Source organism: Ostrea edulis, chromosome 5, assembly GCF_947568905.1.
Source record: "Ostrea edulis chromosome 5, xbOstEdul1.1, whole genome shotgun sequence".
In the NCBI taxonomy this organism is placed as follows: domain Eukaryota; kingdom Metazoa; phylum Mollusca; class Bivalvia; order Ostreida; family Ostreidae; genus Ostrea; species Ostrea edulis.
This window is the reverse complement of record NC_079168.1, coordinates 19,430,020-19,451,795: the sequence shown is the minus strand read 5'-3', so window position 1 is coordinate 19,451,795 and position 21,776 is coordinate 19,430,020. Positions and strand designations below refer to the sequence as shown.

The following is a 21,776-nucleotide window of genomic DNA, read 5'->3' as shown; positions in this document are numbered from 1 at the left end:
TTTCTGCATAAATTGCAAAAAGTCTGTTGAAAATATTGCTAGACATGCACATTCCACCCCTCTCTATGGTTGTGAATCACTTAATTCGTACATAATTAAATATCAGATCTGATTTCATTTCATCCTATCCTGCACATTTATATTCTCATCTTCCTTCTCTGTTTCCTGTCCACTGAGTGTCAGAATATGTAATTTTTGGCTGGCAGTAAAAGTGGTTTTCTAAATTGAAATTTCGGGGTGCCCACAGCACAAATTTATGAGCAAATTATTCAAATGATCTCACTTCTTGTAACAATTCTCTCAAAACATTCTGCATATAATTTCACTCTATAGTTCCTTGTGAAAAATAAAAGTTTTCCAGAAGTTTCAGATACAGTACCTCGCTCCGAGTAACATGGAGTCCTTCTCGACATGAACTAGCTTGTAGTGGGGAGAATTACCACTCTCACCCTCATAAACTTGGACTCCTTGCAGATCTGTGGAATAAATTTCATCTAATTATTCAAAATGCTAAAGTCATGTCAATCAATTAAACTGCGGATTAAAATAAATCAAATAATTCATTCTTTTCACAACTTTGTAAAATTTAATTCATTTTCTACACATTTTGATAATTTCATCAATCAACTTGTTTTTCGTCAGCATGTGGTAACTGTTTTGCAGACCACATTTCTTTTTTATTATCATTTCAAAAACAAAATGAAACAACAATTTGCCAACTGTTAGTAGATACATATTTTTAAAAATTTACAAAAAGTGCTTCACAGTAGCTGTATAAATTCAGGTAGCATGTACTAATCTGGTATTAGCCAATCTCTCAAACTGGAAAATGTATCAGGTTTAAGAGGGTAAAATTAAAGTGTCAAGTAAAATGATGTCGAATCATTCATTTCATGAAGATCCAGGTACGATTTCAATAGAGTCTCCAGCACACTAAAATTATATTCCCTTTTCACACAGAAATTGCTGTGCTGGAAAGGCTCTGGCATGAATTACGGGGAATTTTCTCAGCAGCCTATTCAGATGAGCATGAATAACAACAATATAGAAATTAACATAAAAAGTTGGGCACAGAATCATAATCTTAACACCATGAAGAATTAACAACTTCATTTGAGATCTGCTATCAGGTGAATCAGTGATTGTAATACTAGAACCCTCAGCTTCTTGTTTTGGAAATAATGGAGGGATGTAAAAGATCCGACATTTGTAACTTTTTTGCTCATCTTGCTTGACCTGCAAAGCTAAGGCCTCTCTTTGGGGTTACTAGCCAAGAGCAAATGCTAAAGCCCTTTCACATGAAAAATGGCTGTCGTTTTTTTGGGGCCTTGCAACATGACAAATGTGGTACACCTGTGTACCATACTTTGTATATTTCATTTATCATGGGTGTCCTTTATTTCACTTCATCTTAACTACGTCAATGGAAAGTTGTAACACAGTGGAGGGTAAATATGACAGAGTTCACTACTTGTACTGTGGGATGTGTAAACATACTATCTAAGAAAAGAGCCAATTAAAACCCGATTCTTTAAAGAAAAGTATGAAAAATTCAGCACTATATTGACTAAGACAGCCTTTGATAATATAATGACGTTTTGTTGATACCTAGGTGTTCCACTCTAGACATGAGCATGAAGATAATTCAGTAAATCCTTAGGGTTGTTTCAGTGGTGAGATCTTTCCCCTACACCGTTATCTACGTGAATGATGATAGCGAAGTACACATAGCTATGCATCTATCTGGTCAGTAGTTAGACATACCCCTTCTTCCTAACAATAACTCCCCTTTACAACAATTACAAATAAAACTTTGGTAGCTGCACCATCTCCTACCCCTAATCTGGGTTAAGCAGTAAATGATGAACTAAACTTTATCGCTATGTCAACAGAGAATATAGTTTTTATCTATGCCAAGCCAAAAACGACTGATTTATAATAGTATATGGATATAAATAAGTGTCCCGAGTTTTATGAGACACCACAGAATGACAACATATATTATACGAATAATGACGGAGACTGTCTTTATACGACTGAGGATTAGGAGGAAGACATTTACTTGATATATCCAACAGCACAACCCCAAGAACGAATTCATTAGTTTTTGTCAGAGTTATTTGTTATTTTATTAACAATGTCCATAGAATAATATTTGAATAACTTTTTTCCTGACTAACAGGATTAAATAAACAATCTCAATCAATTTATGGCACCATTTGGTGGGGGAAAAAATCAATTGTTAACTCACTGGAATAATTTATTGGTAAATCAATTTAAGGTGTATCAACTGAAATTATTGATATGTTCGTAATGCTTTAAAGAGATAGTTAAACAGTGTATGGGATTCCCGAACTGGTGTATTGACAGACTGCTGGTATGTGCAAATATATGGACCCTGGTGCCTTTTCTTACGTCACAGATTCCCAAATTGGCCCTACCCTAGCCACCAATCTAAACAAAAAATTGTTTCTATGTTTGTTGTACTTTGGGAAAGCCTTGGTTGTGCTACTTGAATTTGAATTCTGTGTGTCAGGTTTATAAAAAATTTGTTGTCGGTTTCTTGTCATGCATTGTCATATATATAAACTATAAATATTTGCACTGTGACATTTGTGAACCAGTATGAGGTTTGTTTCATTATACTATGTCAAATATTTCAGTTCTGAATAAACATTAAAAAAAATGTAAGTGAAGACACATCTTATATATATTCTAATTTTAAAAATCATGTTAGCTTTTATAAGAAATTACGTGTCTTTACAAAAGGTTTGGGTCAGTGCCCCTGGATATTTATATTCCGCCTTTAAACGTCTGTACTCGTACGACAGTACCACGGTTCTCGTACGATACTTGACCGTGCGTTGTGCACCTTTTCATTGTGGTGAAAACCCTTGTGATTTTTTTCTCTCGAATCTTGTTGTATATCTGCCCAATTGCTGTAGCACCATGTGCCAAATGGGAACCATTCCAGTAGATCAAACGTAGATTAATGCAATGATTTTACAAAAATGATAAAGTCAGAACCTCTGCCTACAGAATAAGCATTACACTGTATTACTATTGCATGTTCACATAGATGCCATTAGTTGTATTTCATCTATTTAAAACATTTCTGCTATCTCATCTATACATATATATATTTGTTTCAAAATGAGACAAACATTATACTGACTTATAACTTATAAGCATATCATTTACTAGATGGGGGAACCCCCAACCCCCCCTGAACCAAATCCTAATAAGTCATGTTGAAGAGGTGTAAAATGGTGGCAGATTATGTGAAATCTTGATCTGTCTTCCATTGACTCATGTTTTGTAACACATTCATTTTATAAACTGGTGTCTAACAGCTACCAAACAAACACAATAGGGGTTTTAAACAAACAAAAAGAACGCATTAGTAATTAATTTAACTCCTTTAAAACCCAACACTACATTTAAGGATAAGAAAAGATTACTACGAAAATAAAGACCAAGGTCACTTCAACCACATCAAAACAATCAAAGCTGATTTGGGAAGTCACTGTCTAATACATTAAAAGGATCCATTTAAAACTATTCCTTTTAAGAAAGAATATATGAACCCCCAAAGTGTTATATTACCCCTTAGTAAGTAATGACATTTTAGAAACAACTCTATCCCTTGGGGACCTAGTTTTATGGATTCAAAAATTGAATTTGGTGAAAAAAAGGGCCGAAGGGCTAAGATTTAAAGATAAAGTGTTTTTAAAACTGTTAAACTTAAACACCTACTTTATATGAGCAATGGCAGAAGTAAAGACGTATTAAGATTACCAAAGATTGAAACAATCTCTTTGGCTCTGTGTCAGAAGTGTTTTTGTAATGATTGGAAATCCATGTATCCGATAGTCAGATTTATACTAACCTTTGTTATTCTTACTATATTTGGACATTAAAACAATGGCGAATTATTTTATGACTTTACATTAAAAGTCAAACTAGCTCTTCAAGGCATGTTTAGTAATTTCAAATCACAAATATTCACTAATGGATGCCAAAATATGTAACCCTAAAGTCACAAAATGCCTGGAATCTTGTGAGAAAGTGTCAAATTGATGTCAATAGTTCCGAATGAATGCATAATTAAAATATCTGTGATCAAGAAAGTCTGACAAAATAATGAACAGTCACTATGCCACTTCTTGCCAATGAAAGAAAAAGTCCCTCTGTGGACTTATTCATAGTATTATATATATAATTAAACCACCTGCCAATTCTATCTTTAGTGGTCTGACAAGACAAGCAGATAATCCCCTCATCAGAAGCTCTACTGTTGCTCACTATCAGATGGTGCTCTATGGATCTAAATGAATAGCTTATAGATAGATTACTAATAGGCCCACCTACTGGGGTAATTAATAGAGATAAGAAAGACAAGGAAAGTAAAAGATGGTGTCAGAGACAAAAGGGATGGGCCTTCTGGATGTCCAGAAGCCATGTCAGACACACGCCAAACCAATAAAAGCCACCCTGAGAGAAAACCAGGCAGCAACCACAAGCAGGATTAAAACCATGGTCCATTATTAATGATCATCTATCAGCAGCAGACTCCCCTGGTACCAGAGTCATTACAGTTCAATGTTAAGAGGTGCAGATAATATGGAGTAGAATTTCCCTTGGCTGCTGAAGCTGTCATGTTTTCATAAAGTACATGCACAAGGGACGACTAGGTCACAGGCCTGACCTTGACACGACAGAACACCCACCATGAAACATTGGTCTTGAACTGAAGTGACCAGTGTTACAGATATCCAAATATAAACTCATCTTCAGGTCATCAACTAACACAAAGCCAGAAACATTAGAGGGGCAGACATCACCACATCAAATGCCCACAGACAGACATGAGATAACTCCCTAAGTGATATACACCCTGCTTTTTGTGGTGTGACCCTAACTCTGTGACACGGGGCAGCAGACGGTATGATCATGTTCTGAGTTCTGTGTTGTCATGTTCTACAGGTGAACCCCCTGAGGAGCTTCAAAAACAACAGGAAACACAGAAACACTGTCTGCCTCAATTCATCTGCCATTGCTTCAGACATTGGGTCAAGAACTGTCATGTCTCACCATTTCCTGTCTCTAAATGTTCCATAATTGGACCCTCGTCTCCTCATTATTCAGAAAGTCCTCAACAAATCATCTATTGATGACTTGGCTGATTTAAGCATTTGTGTTGCATTTATGAATTCATCAAATATTCTGCTCACTGTGAATAGACAAATTCTCTCAGGAGTTTTTATATGTTACAGTTGTAAATTATTAATTGAAATAAAACCAGTCCTATCATATTACTGTCATATATTCAATCAGAAATCAATAAAAGAAAATTTTAAAAGCAAAAAAAAAAAAAGAAAAAAAAAAAAAGAATAGAATGAATAAAACAACAACAGGATCACATGCAGTTTGTTTGAATTTGGGGTATTAAAACAGACCCTTCTACTCCAAATCTTTCAGAAAAATTCAATAAGGATAACATGATGGTGTTAAAATTTCAATAAAAGGTGATCAGCCTCATCATAAATTTGGGTGACTTGACACCTGGTAGACACAGGGGTATAATAACAGTCCAAAGCCCTTGCTAACCCATAATTGGAAACAGTAGATCTTCTTAAACAGGCTAGATCTGCTTGGAAATTTACAGATAATTGGAGTGAAAAAGAGGCTCACAGATATTTAAAAGCTATATGCAAAGGAAGCTTTTTATTTGATATAGATAAGATTGTTGTCCATAGCGACTTGTAATCAGTTGGGCAATCAGAACCTCTCACTAATTTGTCTTGCTAGTAAACATCAATGCCCTTTTTAAGAATACAATTTATGTGATATGCATGCTAGACAATATCGTTCTTTATTACATGTTGTTGTGGCATAAACATAATCTTGAACAGTTTGTCGTCAACATAAGCACATCCATCAATACGCATGAATAACACAAATACATGCACCATCGTGTGATTCTATTATTCCACTATTGTTCATCTTTCACAATGGTTTCCATGACATGTACTGACTTTATTTGCATATAAAGAGTTATAAACCTATCATTTTAACATAAATACATGTTGAATAATTTGAATCTAAATGTGCTATCTACGTCAGACCAGATTTGAGCCAAAATCTGATCACATTTTAATCCTCTGACTTTAATGTTCTGTCATAATGATCCTCTGCATTCAAAGGACTTTAATTCAGCTGTATGTACATGTATATCTATCTAAAAATGATGAAGTGGTCATACTGCATTTAAAAATTCTCGTCACTTGCATTTGCTTTGCAACATAGCACCATTGCTGGATCTTCCCTCCCTTATGTGACTTCTACCTAGGTGGCAATCACTGATAATGTTTAAATCCTTAAAAGTTTAGATTCAAAGACATGTCTAGCACCAGATAAGATTTCCGTGTCCATTCTGATACAAGAACAAAACACAAATTGATAATGTTAATTCTATTGCGATCAAACTTGAAACGTTAAGCTGGAGTAGAAATGTAAGCGAAACCCGATCAATATTTCATTTTATTTTAGCACCCCCCTGTGCTGCTCTTATCAAGAATTTCCAAATCCTCTTTTGGAAGGACTGTGACAGGAATGGGACCTATTGAATCACAGTGTTCAATTGATTAATTTTCTTAGACCTCAAAAGAACCCAATCTGCAATACCTATACTTTAAGAGAAGTTTCCATTACTGACAACTTCTTGAGGACAACAAAAGCAATGTCTGTTCTTTTATACCACTGACCTAAATAGATCTATCTTTCTATGATGAAAGCTGGAACTTCAAAAAAGATTTTCCAGAATTAAAAAAATAAATTTATGAATCCTGTCACAAACCTGGTTTTGATTAAACTAACCTTTTCTTTTTTATTATTTCTGAAAATCTTCCATCTATCAAGATTAAATACACTTCAGTATATTAGTTCTAATTAATCATTTGAAATTTAATGGCACAGAAAAGTATGGTATCACAGCAAAAGACCTGAGGTTGCATAAAAAGTTTTTCAATAGTAAGAATTCTGTGCTCATTCATGTTTCGCAATGCCAGACCTGTACCTGATGCAATCTACTTGCTTATCCTATACTTCTCCCGTGTCCCCTTTATGATCCGAAATGAATAAGGTATCAAAATTTCTGAAATTTGAGGATGCCAGTGGGCTTCGCACGAGTGCTCCCATATTGTGTTCTACATAGCGATCGCCACTGCATGATGGTCCATCAATGCTTCGACATACCAGCCTATTGAAGGTTAATGATATGAAAGTCTTTATTATTTTTTTGGTTACTTTTTTTTTTTTTAGAAAAAAAATATTTAGAATGAAAGGAATAACAAAATTTGAACTGATAAACCAGAGGACATTTTTCTCTTATTTCATGTGTGGTACAAGTCATGCAACATATTTGGAATAAGCTAAGAAGTGTATTGTCATGAAAAAAGAAAAGAATACAAAATATGATCAAGATAATGTAGGGAAATTTTGAAATATTTGCATACAAGGATGGAAATTTCATCCCAATAATACAAAATTAAGATCAAAAGTTTCATTCATCACAGTTATGAGGATCACACATTACTATTTCAATTCCAGCAGATTCGAAGGTTGAACGGATGGAAGTCCTTGTGGTTTGTACGATTCTCGAATGTCCAATGTCATTAAATTCAAAGTACATGTCTAATAACCCCGGATATTGCTGCACTCTGAAGTCCTTCCCACACTTCCTTGTAGTATTCTCAAGAGCAGATCAAAAATAATAACTGTAATTGTGTTTTTCATTTCTTCGTATTGACCTTCAATCATTGTCCTACATTCTGAAAATCATAAAGTGGTACAGGAAAAGGGATCATGTGAGGGGACGACTGTTGTTGGGATTTGGTACGTGTTGTATAAGGCCTGCTACACACCTGGCCGATAGTGTACGTGGCCCTATGCATTTCTCTATCAATTTTCCTGTCCTTGTCAACTGATAAGACATAAATTTTTAACCTCTCCTTGATGACCCGTGATCCGCTGAGTCATGCTGGTTACTACTGCATGCAGAGAAAAACTATCCATGGTTCAAAGTTTGCATGCCCCCCTCTGATTTTGTGTATTCCCCCTGAAAGTTTTTTATTTTTAGAACACAAGATTGATTTTTTAAAATATTGTGTAGAGGGCAGATGTAAATCATGAAGGAACACATGCAAGTAATATGTGTTGGAGAACCACTTATATTATTATATTCTTTAAGGGCAAATGAATAAAAATTGATGATTTTATAAAACAAGAATAATGATTCATATTAATGGAGTTGAACTGAAATGGAAACAAATTGATTCTAAGTGCTTGCAGAGCTAACATGAAACATTTTCTGAACATCTGCACTTAATGGATGTTAGAGAATTTCATTAGATGACAATATAGCACTTTATGATATGGTATTAACATGAACTTCAAAATGGTTTTTCATATTCTGATTATTGTCAATGTAAGAGTGCTCTTGTTAAAGCTGTCTTTTTTCCCCCTGAAATCCCAACCACAAGGCAGGAGGTGTGCAAGAACATACATGCCATGGTGATGTAAATTTTCTGAAATGCTGTGTTCATGAGAGAAAGCAGGTATGCACCATGAGATAACGAGTAACTCGAAACCCCGCTTCTATCTTATCTTGTCATATAAACATTGCATCATTGGCAAAATCACAGAGGTACAATTAAAAAACTGCAGCAGGTGAGGATTAAGAAACTGAAGTAAAAAAAAAAATCAGAATTGTGTCAGTTATATATGATACATAAAATCTTTATTAAGCAAAAAATGTTTCTCACACTTCCCCCTTGTCCAGTAAATTGGGCAATACACAGGATTCTTAATCAATCTGATTTCTACAAATCTGGTTTGAATTCTTCAGCTGTGTAAACCCCCAAACCTTGGACAAACCTGTCAATGTGTTCCTTAAAGATAAGATTGGTTTTACTGACTCACCATAGAATTCAAATTTCAATAAATAAGTGTAATTCTATTTCAAGAGTAAACAAGTATTGAATAGGAAGTAGAATTCAAGTACAAGAAAATTCATCAAACAGTCTTAATAGAGCCAATTCATGCATGTACTGAAATTGTATTGTTTGGAATTTCTAAGAAATGTAATAAAGTCTATTTTGAAATAAAAAAAAAAAAAAACAACAACCAAAAAACAAGTTTACAGTTGTTTTTCAACCTATTAGAAACTCCTAGAATTTGTCAATGAATGGATGTCATATGCTTGCAAAGCGATTTTCTTAACTAGAATCAAAATTGCTGTAAATGTGCTTGATTGAATTTTCTTAATAGCTGTAAATTTCTGTCAACAGAATCTGAATCTGTTCTTGATGGCCACTTTGATATCACACCTTGCCTCAATAGTGACACTAGCTGAAAATTCCGTAATCTTCCATTCTGCGTCAATAAGTGTATTGTGGATTTTGTTTGTGTGACATATGTCAAAACAAGGCTCTTGGACCCATTTAAAGACCTCCGTGACACGAACATTTACATAGATTACTAGTTTTGCTAATTTTAATCATAATTAAAATCATCCAAACAGCTTCATCTTAAAGTACAAAAAAAGGCAATATTTGTGCAATTTTCACCCACCAAATTGTGTGTGGAAAAGAAAATGCTGGTCAGTAATATCTTGGTTTGTGAGTTATCTCGTTTAGTGTCAAGTGGGCAAAGGTGAGGAGGCTGAAGTCACTCATTAATTGCATAAGTCATAGATGTGATGCAGGTGTGTGTATAGACTCATATCCTATCAGATAAATATATTTACATACATAGCGTATTGTTGTATCGCCTTGGTCACATACAATTAGCATATATTCCAACTTGCCTGTATTCTAGACTACCAAAAAACTTGTAGGAAGACTCGAGATTTATGGCATGTTTATCAGCTAGTTTTTATTCCCCAATATAAAAGACATCATTTCAAATTATGCAAATTTTATGGAAAGTAGATATATTCACAGCCATTTCATATAAATAAGATCCAATTTTGTATACTTTTTTATCATCAGTGAAACTCTTGGTGTCATCAAGTGTCCTATTTCCAATTTATTTCACTGCAAAATGTCGGACTTCAGAACCGTGAAGAATACCAGCAAACATCTGATATAATCATTAAAAGATATGTCTCTTTTTGAAAAGTTTTATTGGAAAAGCATTAATTTTGTGGAGAATTAAAATCTTCAATACAGGGAGTAGCTGTGTTGTGAAATGCAGAAGGTTCCTGTCACTGCCATTGTCAAATGCTTGAGTGAATAGTATCATTCTTGATTTGTAAAAGATCTGCATGATGGTGTAAAAGAGAAAAAAGGGATTGTTCAGTTACTATTAGACCATGTACGCCCAAGGCATGTTTCGTGTGTCTCATTTGTCCCTGTTACAGATTAGTCTGTGTATCAATGTCTTGCTGAAATAATCAAGATTTCAGAAAACTGCCCACAAACTGTATTTATGGCCACAGGCAATATGGCTATTAACTAATACATTTTAAAATACCAAGGCCATTGTTGAATATCAATAAACTCGTGTCTCCTTTGATATATAGATATCTCCATGTATTAATTAATACGAATGGTCAATTGGCAATTCAACATCACCTCTCCAAACCTCCTTGTTAGATCAAATATGACATTTTTTTCCCCTATACATAAAATCAATTTCTTTAACATTTTCATTACTCTGTGATGTAGATATAAGAGTCTTTCCTTGCTAAATCAATATAAAGCAAGATCTCTAGTATGATTTGACTCGGCAAGGTCTAATTTGCGCATAATCACAATAAATGTTTATCAGATCTAGGGTACCCCCCAAAAGATAATCCCTGCCCTTTTCCCATTCCACATAGGTTCCAAGGCACTGAGATCAACCCTCCCCCCAAAAGATCTGTACAAATAAGGGATATTCAAAATGGTCCAACACACAGTGAAATTATTGACAATGAAGATAAAGGGATTTGCGCCCCTAACTAATTGACCCTCGGGTACCCACAAATTAGGATTGTCAGCCATGTGAAGAAAGTTACTCTCTATAAATCCAGCAAGCTTCTAATCCATGTCATAAAGTTGCTTGTCATAAAACACAGAGGATTGTCACTTTCCTCAAGACAGGCTCAGGTCTGATTTGTTAACACGTGAACTTGAATTATTTGGTTTTCATCTGATTTTCTATTGACTTTTTCAAGTAAATCGTCGAGCTGTCTTGTGACTCTTGGAGAAGAAGTTATGGTTGACAGGATTAGGAAGAAACAGGTTTATAAAAGATTGCTAAATAATATTACCATATCCTGTCATGAGTCCCGCTTTTTTTTTTGTATCCTGAAGAGTCTTTCACACATATGCTTTATGCATTTAATCACATGCTACCTGAATTTGTACATAAGTATATTGTTCAGCTGACTATCTTACATCCTTGTGCTGTATAATGAGTAGATGGGGGTAAAAATAAACAGGTAGACCTACCTGACAATTCCAAATGAAGGTTTGCATGTATGTCTGTCTGCCAGCTGTGACTTTTCTTCACCAAAAGTAGAGTTGACAGGAGACTAAGAATCTTCATCACACACAATTTATTTCTTTCCATTCTGTAAAATACAAAGTTTCTTTTCTGGCTACAGTTCAATGTTACCTGAAGTTGTCCAACAAGACCCCTACAGGTATCCCTGGAAATCACTTCTAAATCCTTTGATCTTTTGTTTGTCTTAATTACTCCACTAATTACTTGAACTGATGTTCTGACACCCTTGGAATTGGAATCCCTGCTGGGCAAGTGAACAGTGATTCACAGTTGTGCCCAACACCTCAGTGAAAAATATCAGCACAATCCCTCAACACAACACCTACAGTCCACTGTCAGGTCTAAACAGCACTGTGTTCTGTCAGTAGAAATCCCGTGTATGTAATATAGCAATCTTTCAAAAAATCATAAATCAATCACAGGTGGTTTATTTCTCCAATGCTTCTTCAATTCAACTTTCACTAATTGTAAATAAACAAAAACAATAACTTTTCTCAAAGAAAACAGTTCCACATGTAACAGTCAAAAATCAGTATGTGTACACAGCCAAGCAACTCTCATAGTCTGGATTCTATGATAGTAAACTTGTTATTTAAGTTGTAAGCTGTGATTGGCTGACCTTACATAGACTCCGCCTCCATGAAGCAGGCACAAACCAAAGAGCTTACTGCCATGCACACGGCAATCATGTTCATAACATACAGAAAACAAAAAGAAACAGACCATTACATGCATCTGCATATTCTTATTCTCATACAATCTTATAATTTCACACCTGTGATCACAATTTGTTGATTGTAATATAGATTTGCACCTGTCAGTTTCTCAGGTAATGAGAGTGTGTTCAATACCATACAGCACACACTTCAGGGGGTAGAGTCAACAGGTAATAGATATGTACGGGAATTTGCACACAAATATGAAAACCAGAAAATCTCTTTGAATTTAAAGACTGAAAAATCATAAGTTGAGACTAAAGCTCCCTGGGGGTATAGAACTCCTCACTCTCTATAAAAAGTATTGGGCACCATTAAATGTGATCAATCCATTTGCTTTGTTTAGATTATATCTTACATGTACATGATTTAGCAACCAAAGCAAATCTTTGTTAAGTCTTGTAGGGGGGGTTAAAGCATTAGTGCTGTCTTGAAATGATTACAACTTTCCTGTCACATTTCCAAGTTTGAGCCGATTTGTTTACTTCCAATAGTAGCTCTTGACTTTTGTTTATATAAAATCCTAGTCTTAAATATAGGGTCATATAACATTCAGATTATTCAATACATGTATTACTTCAGATATTGCTCCCAATTTCATGATACCTGTAGAAGACCTTATAAAACTTCTCCTCCTTATGTGTACATTTTTTTTTTTTTAACATTTTTTTTTTTTTAATTGCACTAGACCATCTTCCTAGGAACTAAAAATTGATGTACTTAATTTTGAAAACATAAACTTCCTTCAGGTGAAGTTTTTTCCTCTTGTAAACAATCTGTTTTTCTGCATATATCAATGAGGAGTTACAAGAGCTCTCTCTATGCATTACGTCAATCCCTTCGTCCTACGTAACTGATGCATGTTAAAATCTTACAATTTACACTTTATATGCAACATAGGTGCCAAGGAGCCTCTGCCAAGTTTTTATTCACTCCACGTGTTTTTATACCGAATATAAGACTCTAATTTCGTAATTCAGTTGACAGACTTGATATGAATATTAATTCTGCAAGGAATAGGTTATTGACAATTAAATGACCCGATTTTATTGTAATGAAGGTGTAAATGAAGTTTGGATCAGATGATAAGATCTGTCTTGGATAAGCTTATAAGAGCACCAGACATACTGCATATAGGTGCCAATGCAGGGTAGATAATTCCGTGTCTGTCTCACACTTTTGGCAGTGAACATAAAAAGATAGATAAAAAAAAAACCCATCTGTGTTCAACGACCTTACCTAACCACTGGTCTTAAAAGTACAGTGTTTATTAGGTCAATTATCAACAGTGTTAAATAGAATTGTAACCAAAATATCAAAAGATACTTGTCACCAGGCAAGTTGACATGCCAGAAAAGTCTACTACATTGTGAAGGGGTGAACAAGGGATCAAAAAGAAAATCACACTGGGGGAAACAAACAGCTTTAGGAGGAGTTTGGGCAACACCTGGAGCTCAAATTCAGGGTCAGGAAAAAAGATTGAGGTACTGTAGCACACATGATAAGGAATATGGGACTGGCGAAAAAGGTCAGAGAAACGGTACTTATATAAACGGTACTTAGATAAACGGTACTTAGATAAACGGTACTTAGATCAGTACCTCTGATGTGTGCAGTGTACAGGGAGAATTCACACCCTAAAATGAGTAACCGCTTCATAAATGCCAGCCCAATGACTTACACCTCCTGGATGGAATCACTCGCAGTTCCAGAGCTCTGTTGTGATAGAGTTACTGTATGATAGTGTGAGATGAGAGGATTTAAAATATGTACATGTACCCAACAAGAGAGTGGAGATACTGGTGTTATGATTCTGAAGTAGTAGGTAATTAAGTAATTCACAGGGTCAATAAAATATAGATTATCCTGATAAAAATGGTTAAGAAAGCATTAAATACATCTATATCTTGCCTGCCAGGTTACAATTTGTGAAGAAGAGCAAAAGTACAAGCAGCCTCCCAGGTTGAACTTTTATCAATAAGGCTCATGCAAATCGAAATGAAATCATAACATTCTATTTCATAAAAGAGAGGACTTTATCATGTCACGTGCAAGTGTGAATCACCTAGCAGCCGAAAATACAACCTACCAGTTGATGGTCACTCATCCATAAATCAAGGTCATCATATGCAGAATCTGTATCATCCATAAATCAAGGTCATCATATGCAGAATCCGGATCATCCATAAATCAAGGTCATCATATGCAGTATCTAGATCATCCATAAATCAAGGTCATCATATGCAGAATCCGCATCATCCATAAATCAAGGTCATCATATGCAGTATCTGTATCATCCATAAATCAAGGTCATCATATGCAGAATCTGTATCATCCATAAATCAAGGTCATCATATGCAGAATCTGTATCATCCATAAATCTAGGTCATCATATGCAGTATCTGTATCATCCATAAATCAAGGTCATCATATGCAGTATCCGGATCATCCATAAATCAAGGTCATCATATGCAGAATCCGGATCATCCATAAATCAAGGTCATCATATGCAGCTTCCGGATCATGAAGGGTTATGTGTATCCTTAAATGCATCACCCATGCAAGTTGGAATCATAAAAAAGACTGAGCAATGGACCACTGCTGGATAAACTATAACCTGGTCACTCATAGAAGAAATATAGGTCAGATGCAGCATCCAATCAAGAGTTGTGTGCATCCAGAGCTGCATCATTCAAGCAAGTTTAAATTATATAGGATTTGATAATTTATTGGAAATGGATTCTATTTAAAACTGATCATAAAAATCCATGGATTCCAACACTGGGGGTATCAGGAAAGCTCTCCAAGGACATTTGGGAGAGTTGAAGGGAAAAGAAAAAAATGATACAGTAAACATAAAAGGCCAATCTAAAATTATCTTAGATTTACTTTTTATGTATTCACTAGGTTCTAGTCTCATATAATTAAATGTACAATTAGTATATATTCATGAGAAAAAAGTTATATACATATAATATGTGTGAAAAATGAAACAATTTAACTGTGCCAAGGTTGCATCTATTTACATGTGATTTACTTGGAATAGCGTAATCACAGCAAATGTATGTCCCAACATTCTGTTGCATGACAATATAATTGTTGCACTATGTGACATGTCATTTACAAGCTCACATTTAGCAGATTGGTACGGCCTCAACATGCATTTTACCTGCTCATGTATAATGGCCTTATTTTTGTTTGTGCACTGAACATGGGGCAGTGCTTTGAGTACATTATGTTTCCTATCGGAGAAGTTGAAAGTGAGTCACTCTTATTGGGGTTTTTAATCCGAGTGCAGGTAAACTAGCTGCATTATAAAAAGCCTCTAAGATTTCCGAGGAAAATCAAACTTCAGATTAGTTCCTGTGTGTTTTGACACAGGGGACTTGTCGAGAAATAAATATGGTTTTGAAAGGCTGGAGGACACGGCTTTATCAATACCCCCTAGTCAAAATTTTAAATGAGTCATGAATTTAATTTTGAAGTTATACATTTGAGGAGAACATTTGGTCTAAAAATTTCAGTACCAATTTCTTTCTGAAATGCATTGCTCTGGAAAGATGAAATGCAACTGTTCCAAAATTAATGCATACGCAGAATACATGTTATGAAATTGAGCACACTGCTTGTACTGTTGATAAGAAGGTACCAGTATGTCTTGCAGAAGAGGGTGGATCACAATCAGAACTCTTGCAGATAAACCTATTGGTGCCTCATTCTCTACAGATCCCAAAGCAATAAAAGACTCAGAATTTAGAATTTGATCCTTGTGCATTGTCAAACCAAAAACAACGTTTACAATTTACTATCTTGTTTTGACCTGAAATTCTTTTCTTCGCAGAAGTTCAGCAATTCAGCAGACACTTCTGCATGTCTCAAACAATAGACAACTGCAGGCATGCTTTAGAAAATTGTGCAGTTATGCAGATTATGTCATAATGAGCATTAAAACACTTTGCATTGAGTTGTTAAATCCTTAGCATGTTTGGCGTGTTGTTGTAGCAAACAAATTCCAGGTTTGCAAAACAATGAACTAATTGCTAATATGACAGCAGCAAATAGAGAAAACATACAACTTTGGCAACCTTCAGTAGCACGCTAATTCCCTCACCATGCCACATATTGGGCAACTATTACAAATTCCAAATCATGTCTTCAAAATAATGCTGATTTGTATACATAAACCCTCACCAATAATCCACAGTAACTTATTTTTGTGACTAAATGCGATAAATACTATTTTTTTTAAAACAAAGAAATTAGGAGGAATTTCCACGAAGACCATAGTTTTTTAACCCAACCCCCCCATGTTTGTGACTTTAACAAATAGTAATGCTACTACTAGTAGTTGAAGCCCATTTCTATTTTCGTTGCAGATTTCAAGCTAATAACAGCTGTGTTGACACTATGGTAGAATTCAAGAGTTCTCAAAGCTCAATTGTTCAAAGTCAGTGTCAAAAAGTTACCAAAAGTGATTTGCCTTGGTATACCATATATGACCCATATAGCATAAGTTACTTAACCACTTCTCACAACTAGAACTCTATAGACTCAAGGTTTCGACACATAGTAGATAGCAAGATTTAAGATATCAAAGGTCCTAAATTAATAACATGACACAGATCTTCTTACGTCATTAATCTTTTTCTTTGTATGTGGCCTTGGTATCATGACAGTTACTTTTTCATAACAAAAATGATTTGGGAAAGAATCACAATGATTTAAGTTCTAACCATTTCTACGATTCCTGAACAACTGCTAACTATAAATATATCTGGTACAAAATAGTCTCATTTTCCTTTTCAAGACAATTGGAACTGAATCTCTGTATTTGTTGAAATAAATCATACCTAAATGTCAAAATGCAATAGAAAACTTGACATAAGGTTGTCCAAAAATGGTTAATGTCATACAGATAATTATGCAACATTGCAGAACTTTGAAGAAGCTGTCTCCTCATGCAATCAGCAGTATTAGCATGCAGCCATGTTCAATTTATTCTTGCTGTGAGTCACCCATGTCTTCTGAGAGGATAAAAGGTTCTAGCACAAAATTCCAGTAATTAACTGATTTTCGATTATTCATGACTCAACACAAAAATGATTCCTTAAATCTATTTTCAAAACTGCCACTGCACCACGTAACTTGCATGGAAATTAATTGCAAGCCAATGCATGTGCAAAACTATAAAACACCACCACAAAAGAGGTTCAGATTTGCCTTTGGAATAAGACCTTACTTAAGAATTCAGATATTCAATTGCCACCTGATCAGAGTTCAATTATACCAGGTGCTTCCTGAATTGACTTGCACACCTGTGTCCAGGAATGAACAGGTAAAAAGATTCATCAAACCCCAACAGGTTGTTACACATTTACAGGGGCTGCATGGGATCCAAGGACCACTGCCAGCAAATCTGGATAATATATCTGTATAATATGCAAATTATCTTACCTTCAAAACTTCATCCAAGTTTGAATTTTTAGTTTGCTGATTGCACAAACTGATTAGTTGATATAACAAGTCTCTGGGATGATCCTACAACAAAAGTAAACACTGTAGTAGAATTGTATAGTAAACATTTGGAGGGAAACCAATCCACGCTTAGCGTCCCATATCCCACAATGCATTTACCTTGACATGCAGAATTACGATTTCTTTCCAGTTTAAGCCTTTAGAGAAGTGGCACCATACTACTTAAACATGTAGTCTGAGCTTTCACCTGGGCATCAGAGTTTTAAATCGTCTTTTATGAATCTACCTCAGTGAAAGGGGTACTTGTATAAAGCTACCTGGGACAACAGATTATTTGAAATACAGCGGGCACTTTCAAACTGACCGGATGGACACAAAAAACTCCTTATTATGAGTAAACAGAATTAATCTTTCTATTTTTGGCAGGATTATTCGGGACATTTACAAAAATAAATTTCTTTTAAACAAAATGAAACATAATTGAAAGAAGACTCACTCTTGTAAATGAAATTTTTAAGTTTTGTCAAAAGACAAAGCTTTACATGGAATTCCTTTTAAAAAGTAGAATTAAGGCAATACTTTACGTCATGCATGAAATACTGCTTCGTAATGATTACACATGAGTTACCCTAACAAACGCTGGATGTTGATGGCGATTAAAAAACATGTAGTGTTATGGACCTTTTCTATTAAATACATATCCTTTCCATTCAATACACATTCAATACACCTTCTGATAATCGTCTATTGGTGAATCATTGTTACATATCAAACCCAAATTCCATCTTGGTCAAAAACCAGGAGAGTATGCACCAACTTTAAGTACTTTCAAGTCTTGAAAAACCCCTTTCAAGTTATTTACACATTCTTTTCCAGTTTCATTTTCCTCCTCAAAGAAATCATATTTGAAAGAGTAAAGAGTAAAGATAAAAAAAAATTTGGGTGACAAAATTGGTTAATTTTCACTTTACTGAGGGAGAAAGCTTTTATTTTGTTTTTTATGACCATCTCTGTACACAAAAGGAACCATTTTCTGTGATCAACAAGTGTCAAGGTTGAGGAGGTGTAACGAAGCAGGCACAAAATCCAACAGAAAATTATAATGGTGTCACCGACCCGGTCATGGAAAAAGAGATTTTTCCATGACAAGTAGTTTGGGAAGAAAACCTGGCACACACTTGATTAGATTCTGCCACCATAGACAGTAGCCATTGAAACATTTAATTCCGTCATTTGTCTGGAGTCTGAAAAGTGTAATGGCTAATGGTCATAAAAGGTCATGCTTCATTCAAAATAGTCATTGGGAAATGTCAAAACAGACTTATTTGTTCACCTTGTGCACTGCTAATATTGTTGCAAAGATTACTGATGGCTAGCTAAGCAAAGAAAGCATAAAGCTTTGGCAGCAGATGGCGAGTCCACTCCACATCAGATTGCCTCCTCCGACTGACCCACTAAGCAGATGGATCTATGATTTTGTTCACATGGCTGCAGTGTCTCATATGTCATTGGTCTGACCTCTACTCCAACTCCTCTGTCTCAAACTTAGTGGAACTGAAATGATAAATTATAAAAGAAGTGACTGTCAGCCTCTGTCCAGGCATGAAATAAGAAACAAATTAATGAAAGTATCTTTTATATGCACCATATCAGATAATTCAAAAGTATATATCTGTTTTAGAGAAGCCATTTCAGTGTAACGATATGATCACTTTCACTGAAAGGTTGTTGCAATTATCACATTGTAAAATGCAAAGTATAGGTGAAGGAAGTGTAACATTTCGCGCCTCACTAAACTACAATAATACATATTACATTATAGCTTTTAATGGTGGCACTCGGCTTCCTTTCGTAATGGAAGCTGATAAACTGGGCCTGTTCATCATGTACTTTGTAAATTGATGGCAATTATTCTTACTTTGCATAACTACATGTAGGACAATGAAGTCAACCTATATACAAGTCTACACGATTTCGTTTTACAAGTACAGGACTCAAAGCATGTAACATAATTCTTACACATCCATCATCACGCAGCAGGCCTGAGCAGGGTACATCTCTAATGTCAACCGAATGATAAATTTACCTCCAAACAGAAAGTGATACCTGTCTGACATATATCTTAATCCAGGTAACTTTACCACCGGGAAGGTCAGGACGGGAGCTGGTACGCCTAAACCTGTGTATGGTTTAATTAAGTCAGACAGTTTCATAACATGAATATGATGGTCCAGAAATGGCATCAACTCTTACAATTATCTTCAAAATGATTAAGACTAGCCTTAATACTAGGAATGTATATTTCATGTGCAAATGGCAGTGCCTGATCATATTGCAGTGCTATGCCTTTTAGCCACTGAAATTTTTACATCTATTAAAATCAATTCCTATATTCAGTATATCGTCCTATCGTTGAATAACTTTTTATTGTACAATAGTGATATGTCAGTTGTCCGTTTTTAATTGACAGCACAGTCCTTGGTGGGTCATCGATACAGACAAACCCCTGGAGGCCCCGATTGTATGTAGGTAAATATCAAACACAAATAAAAGCACCTGCAAAGGTGTCAGGTGAGGGAAGATAGTTGGCGTCCTTGCAGACATCGGTCGAACTCGGAGACACATTGAGGTCACGCCACTCATTAAAATGTCCACTTGTTCGTTGGAGATTCTTCACAAGAGCTCTGTAAGTTGGAGATTGTGTTTAAGTGGCACCAACATAAGTCTTCCTATATTGTACTTAAAAACACTACAGAATCACAATAAATTAGAATATAGGAAAAGCTTCAATGGCTTTCAAATTTTTCTTATATTTCCATTAAAAGATATATATGTATATAAAGCTTCATAATTTAGAATAAACTTTACTACATTGTAAGTCATTTTTTTCTGCAGACAAACTTGCAATCTTGTTCCTCAAGCCTGCAATTAAATAACCTGTGTATTTAAACTAAAGATAAATGCAGACCTAAAAATTGCAAGTACATTGTATTTCAAATATTTCCATTTTGAATTTCTTGGATACCCACCATCCCGTTTCTTCCATTTAATACGAAAAAACATTTTTCATCCGATTCAAGAAACTACCTCTCCAACCCCAGAAATTTGATGTCCACCTTTTCTTCACACAAAGATTTTTGTCAAAGAGCAGGTGGAATTAGACCTTCAATTGAATCCTATTGTATGGGCCTTTCTCATGCAAATCTCCCCTCAGCAAAATGGACTTGGGTATTGTAAGTATACCTGCCGGGGAACTCTCATCATTTTTTATGGTCCTTGGTTCTGCTTGGGGCCATAACACAAGAATGGGGAGATCTTGAGTTAATGAACCAGAAACTTGTAATATGGCAAGTTGAGGCCTTAATAATTAATGCATTAATAATTTGAAGTCAATTTTATAAAATTATTTATTTTGGATTAGGTTGACCTGAATTAATTCTACGTTTAATGTCAACTTTGCACGGCAATGCATGTATAGATTTCATGTACCTAGGCCAAATAAAAAAAACAAGCACACAATAAATTTTTTAATAAATAAGAAATAATTACTTAGTTTTCACAGTTATTAGTATGTTAGTCTAAAGAAGTATATACATTGTGCTATTAACCATTTAGTGTTGATATATACAGCTTTCGTGTGCTTCCAACAAGCAGATTATTTTCCACTTTCATGCACACAGCATTAGAAGATTTACCCAACGTTAAACAAAGAATTTATTTTGAACAGCCTTAGAGCAGCCAAGTCCCTAAATTGATGCATGCTAGTATTTCTGTATTCCAAGTCCTGTAACTCATGCTAAAGTCATCTCCCTTTACCTAACTTTGAGCATATAAATTTATCTCTCTGATCAGGGTGTATGTATTCTAGCTATCAAAACAAGATATCTGGTTACAGCTGTTCTCATCTGAGCATGCATCAGGGACCAAGCTTGCACTCATTACCCTAGTGTCTAGCTTAATTTGGTGCATATAAACCACTGGTATGACCTTCCAGTCAGAACTCTGTGTAACTCCTCCTTTGGAAATATATAT

At 35.1% G+C, this 21,776-nt stretch overlaps 1 protein-coding gene across 5 annotated transcripts in view; it reads right to left on the bottom strand.

Annotated features, from left to right (window-relative positions):
- LOC125649845 (semaphorin-1A-like) overlaps positions 1–19,293 on the bottom strand; it is a 36,141-nt gene extending 16,848 nt beyond the window's left edge. The window contains exons 1-4 of one of the 5 annotated variants that reach the window (XM_056166881.1): positions 19,078–19,293; positions 17,724–17,807; positions 11,499–11,620; positions 380–476 (exon numbers count right to left, since the gene is read on the bottom strand). In XM_056166881.1, the coding sequence (XP_056022856.1) occupies positions 380–476; positions 11,499–11,619 (218 nt within the window). In that variant the 5' untranslated portion in view covers position 11,620; positions 17,724–17,807; positions 19,078–19,293. Of the gene's footprint in view, positions 1–379; positions 477–7,078; positions 7,098–11,498; positions 14,440–17,723; positions 17,896–19,077 lie in introns of those variants that run through there. The other 4 variants (XM_048877660.2, XM_048877661.2, XM_048877663.2 and 1 more) reach the window with 4 other exon arrangements.
- Positions 19,294–21,776: the final 2,483 nt, after the last annotated feature.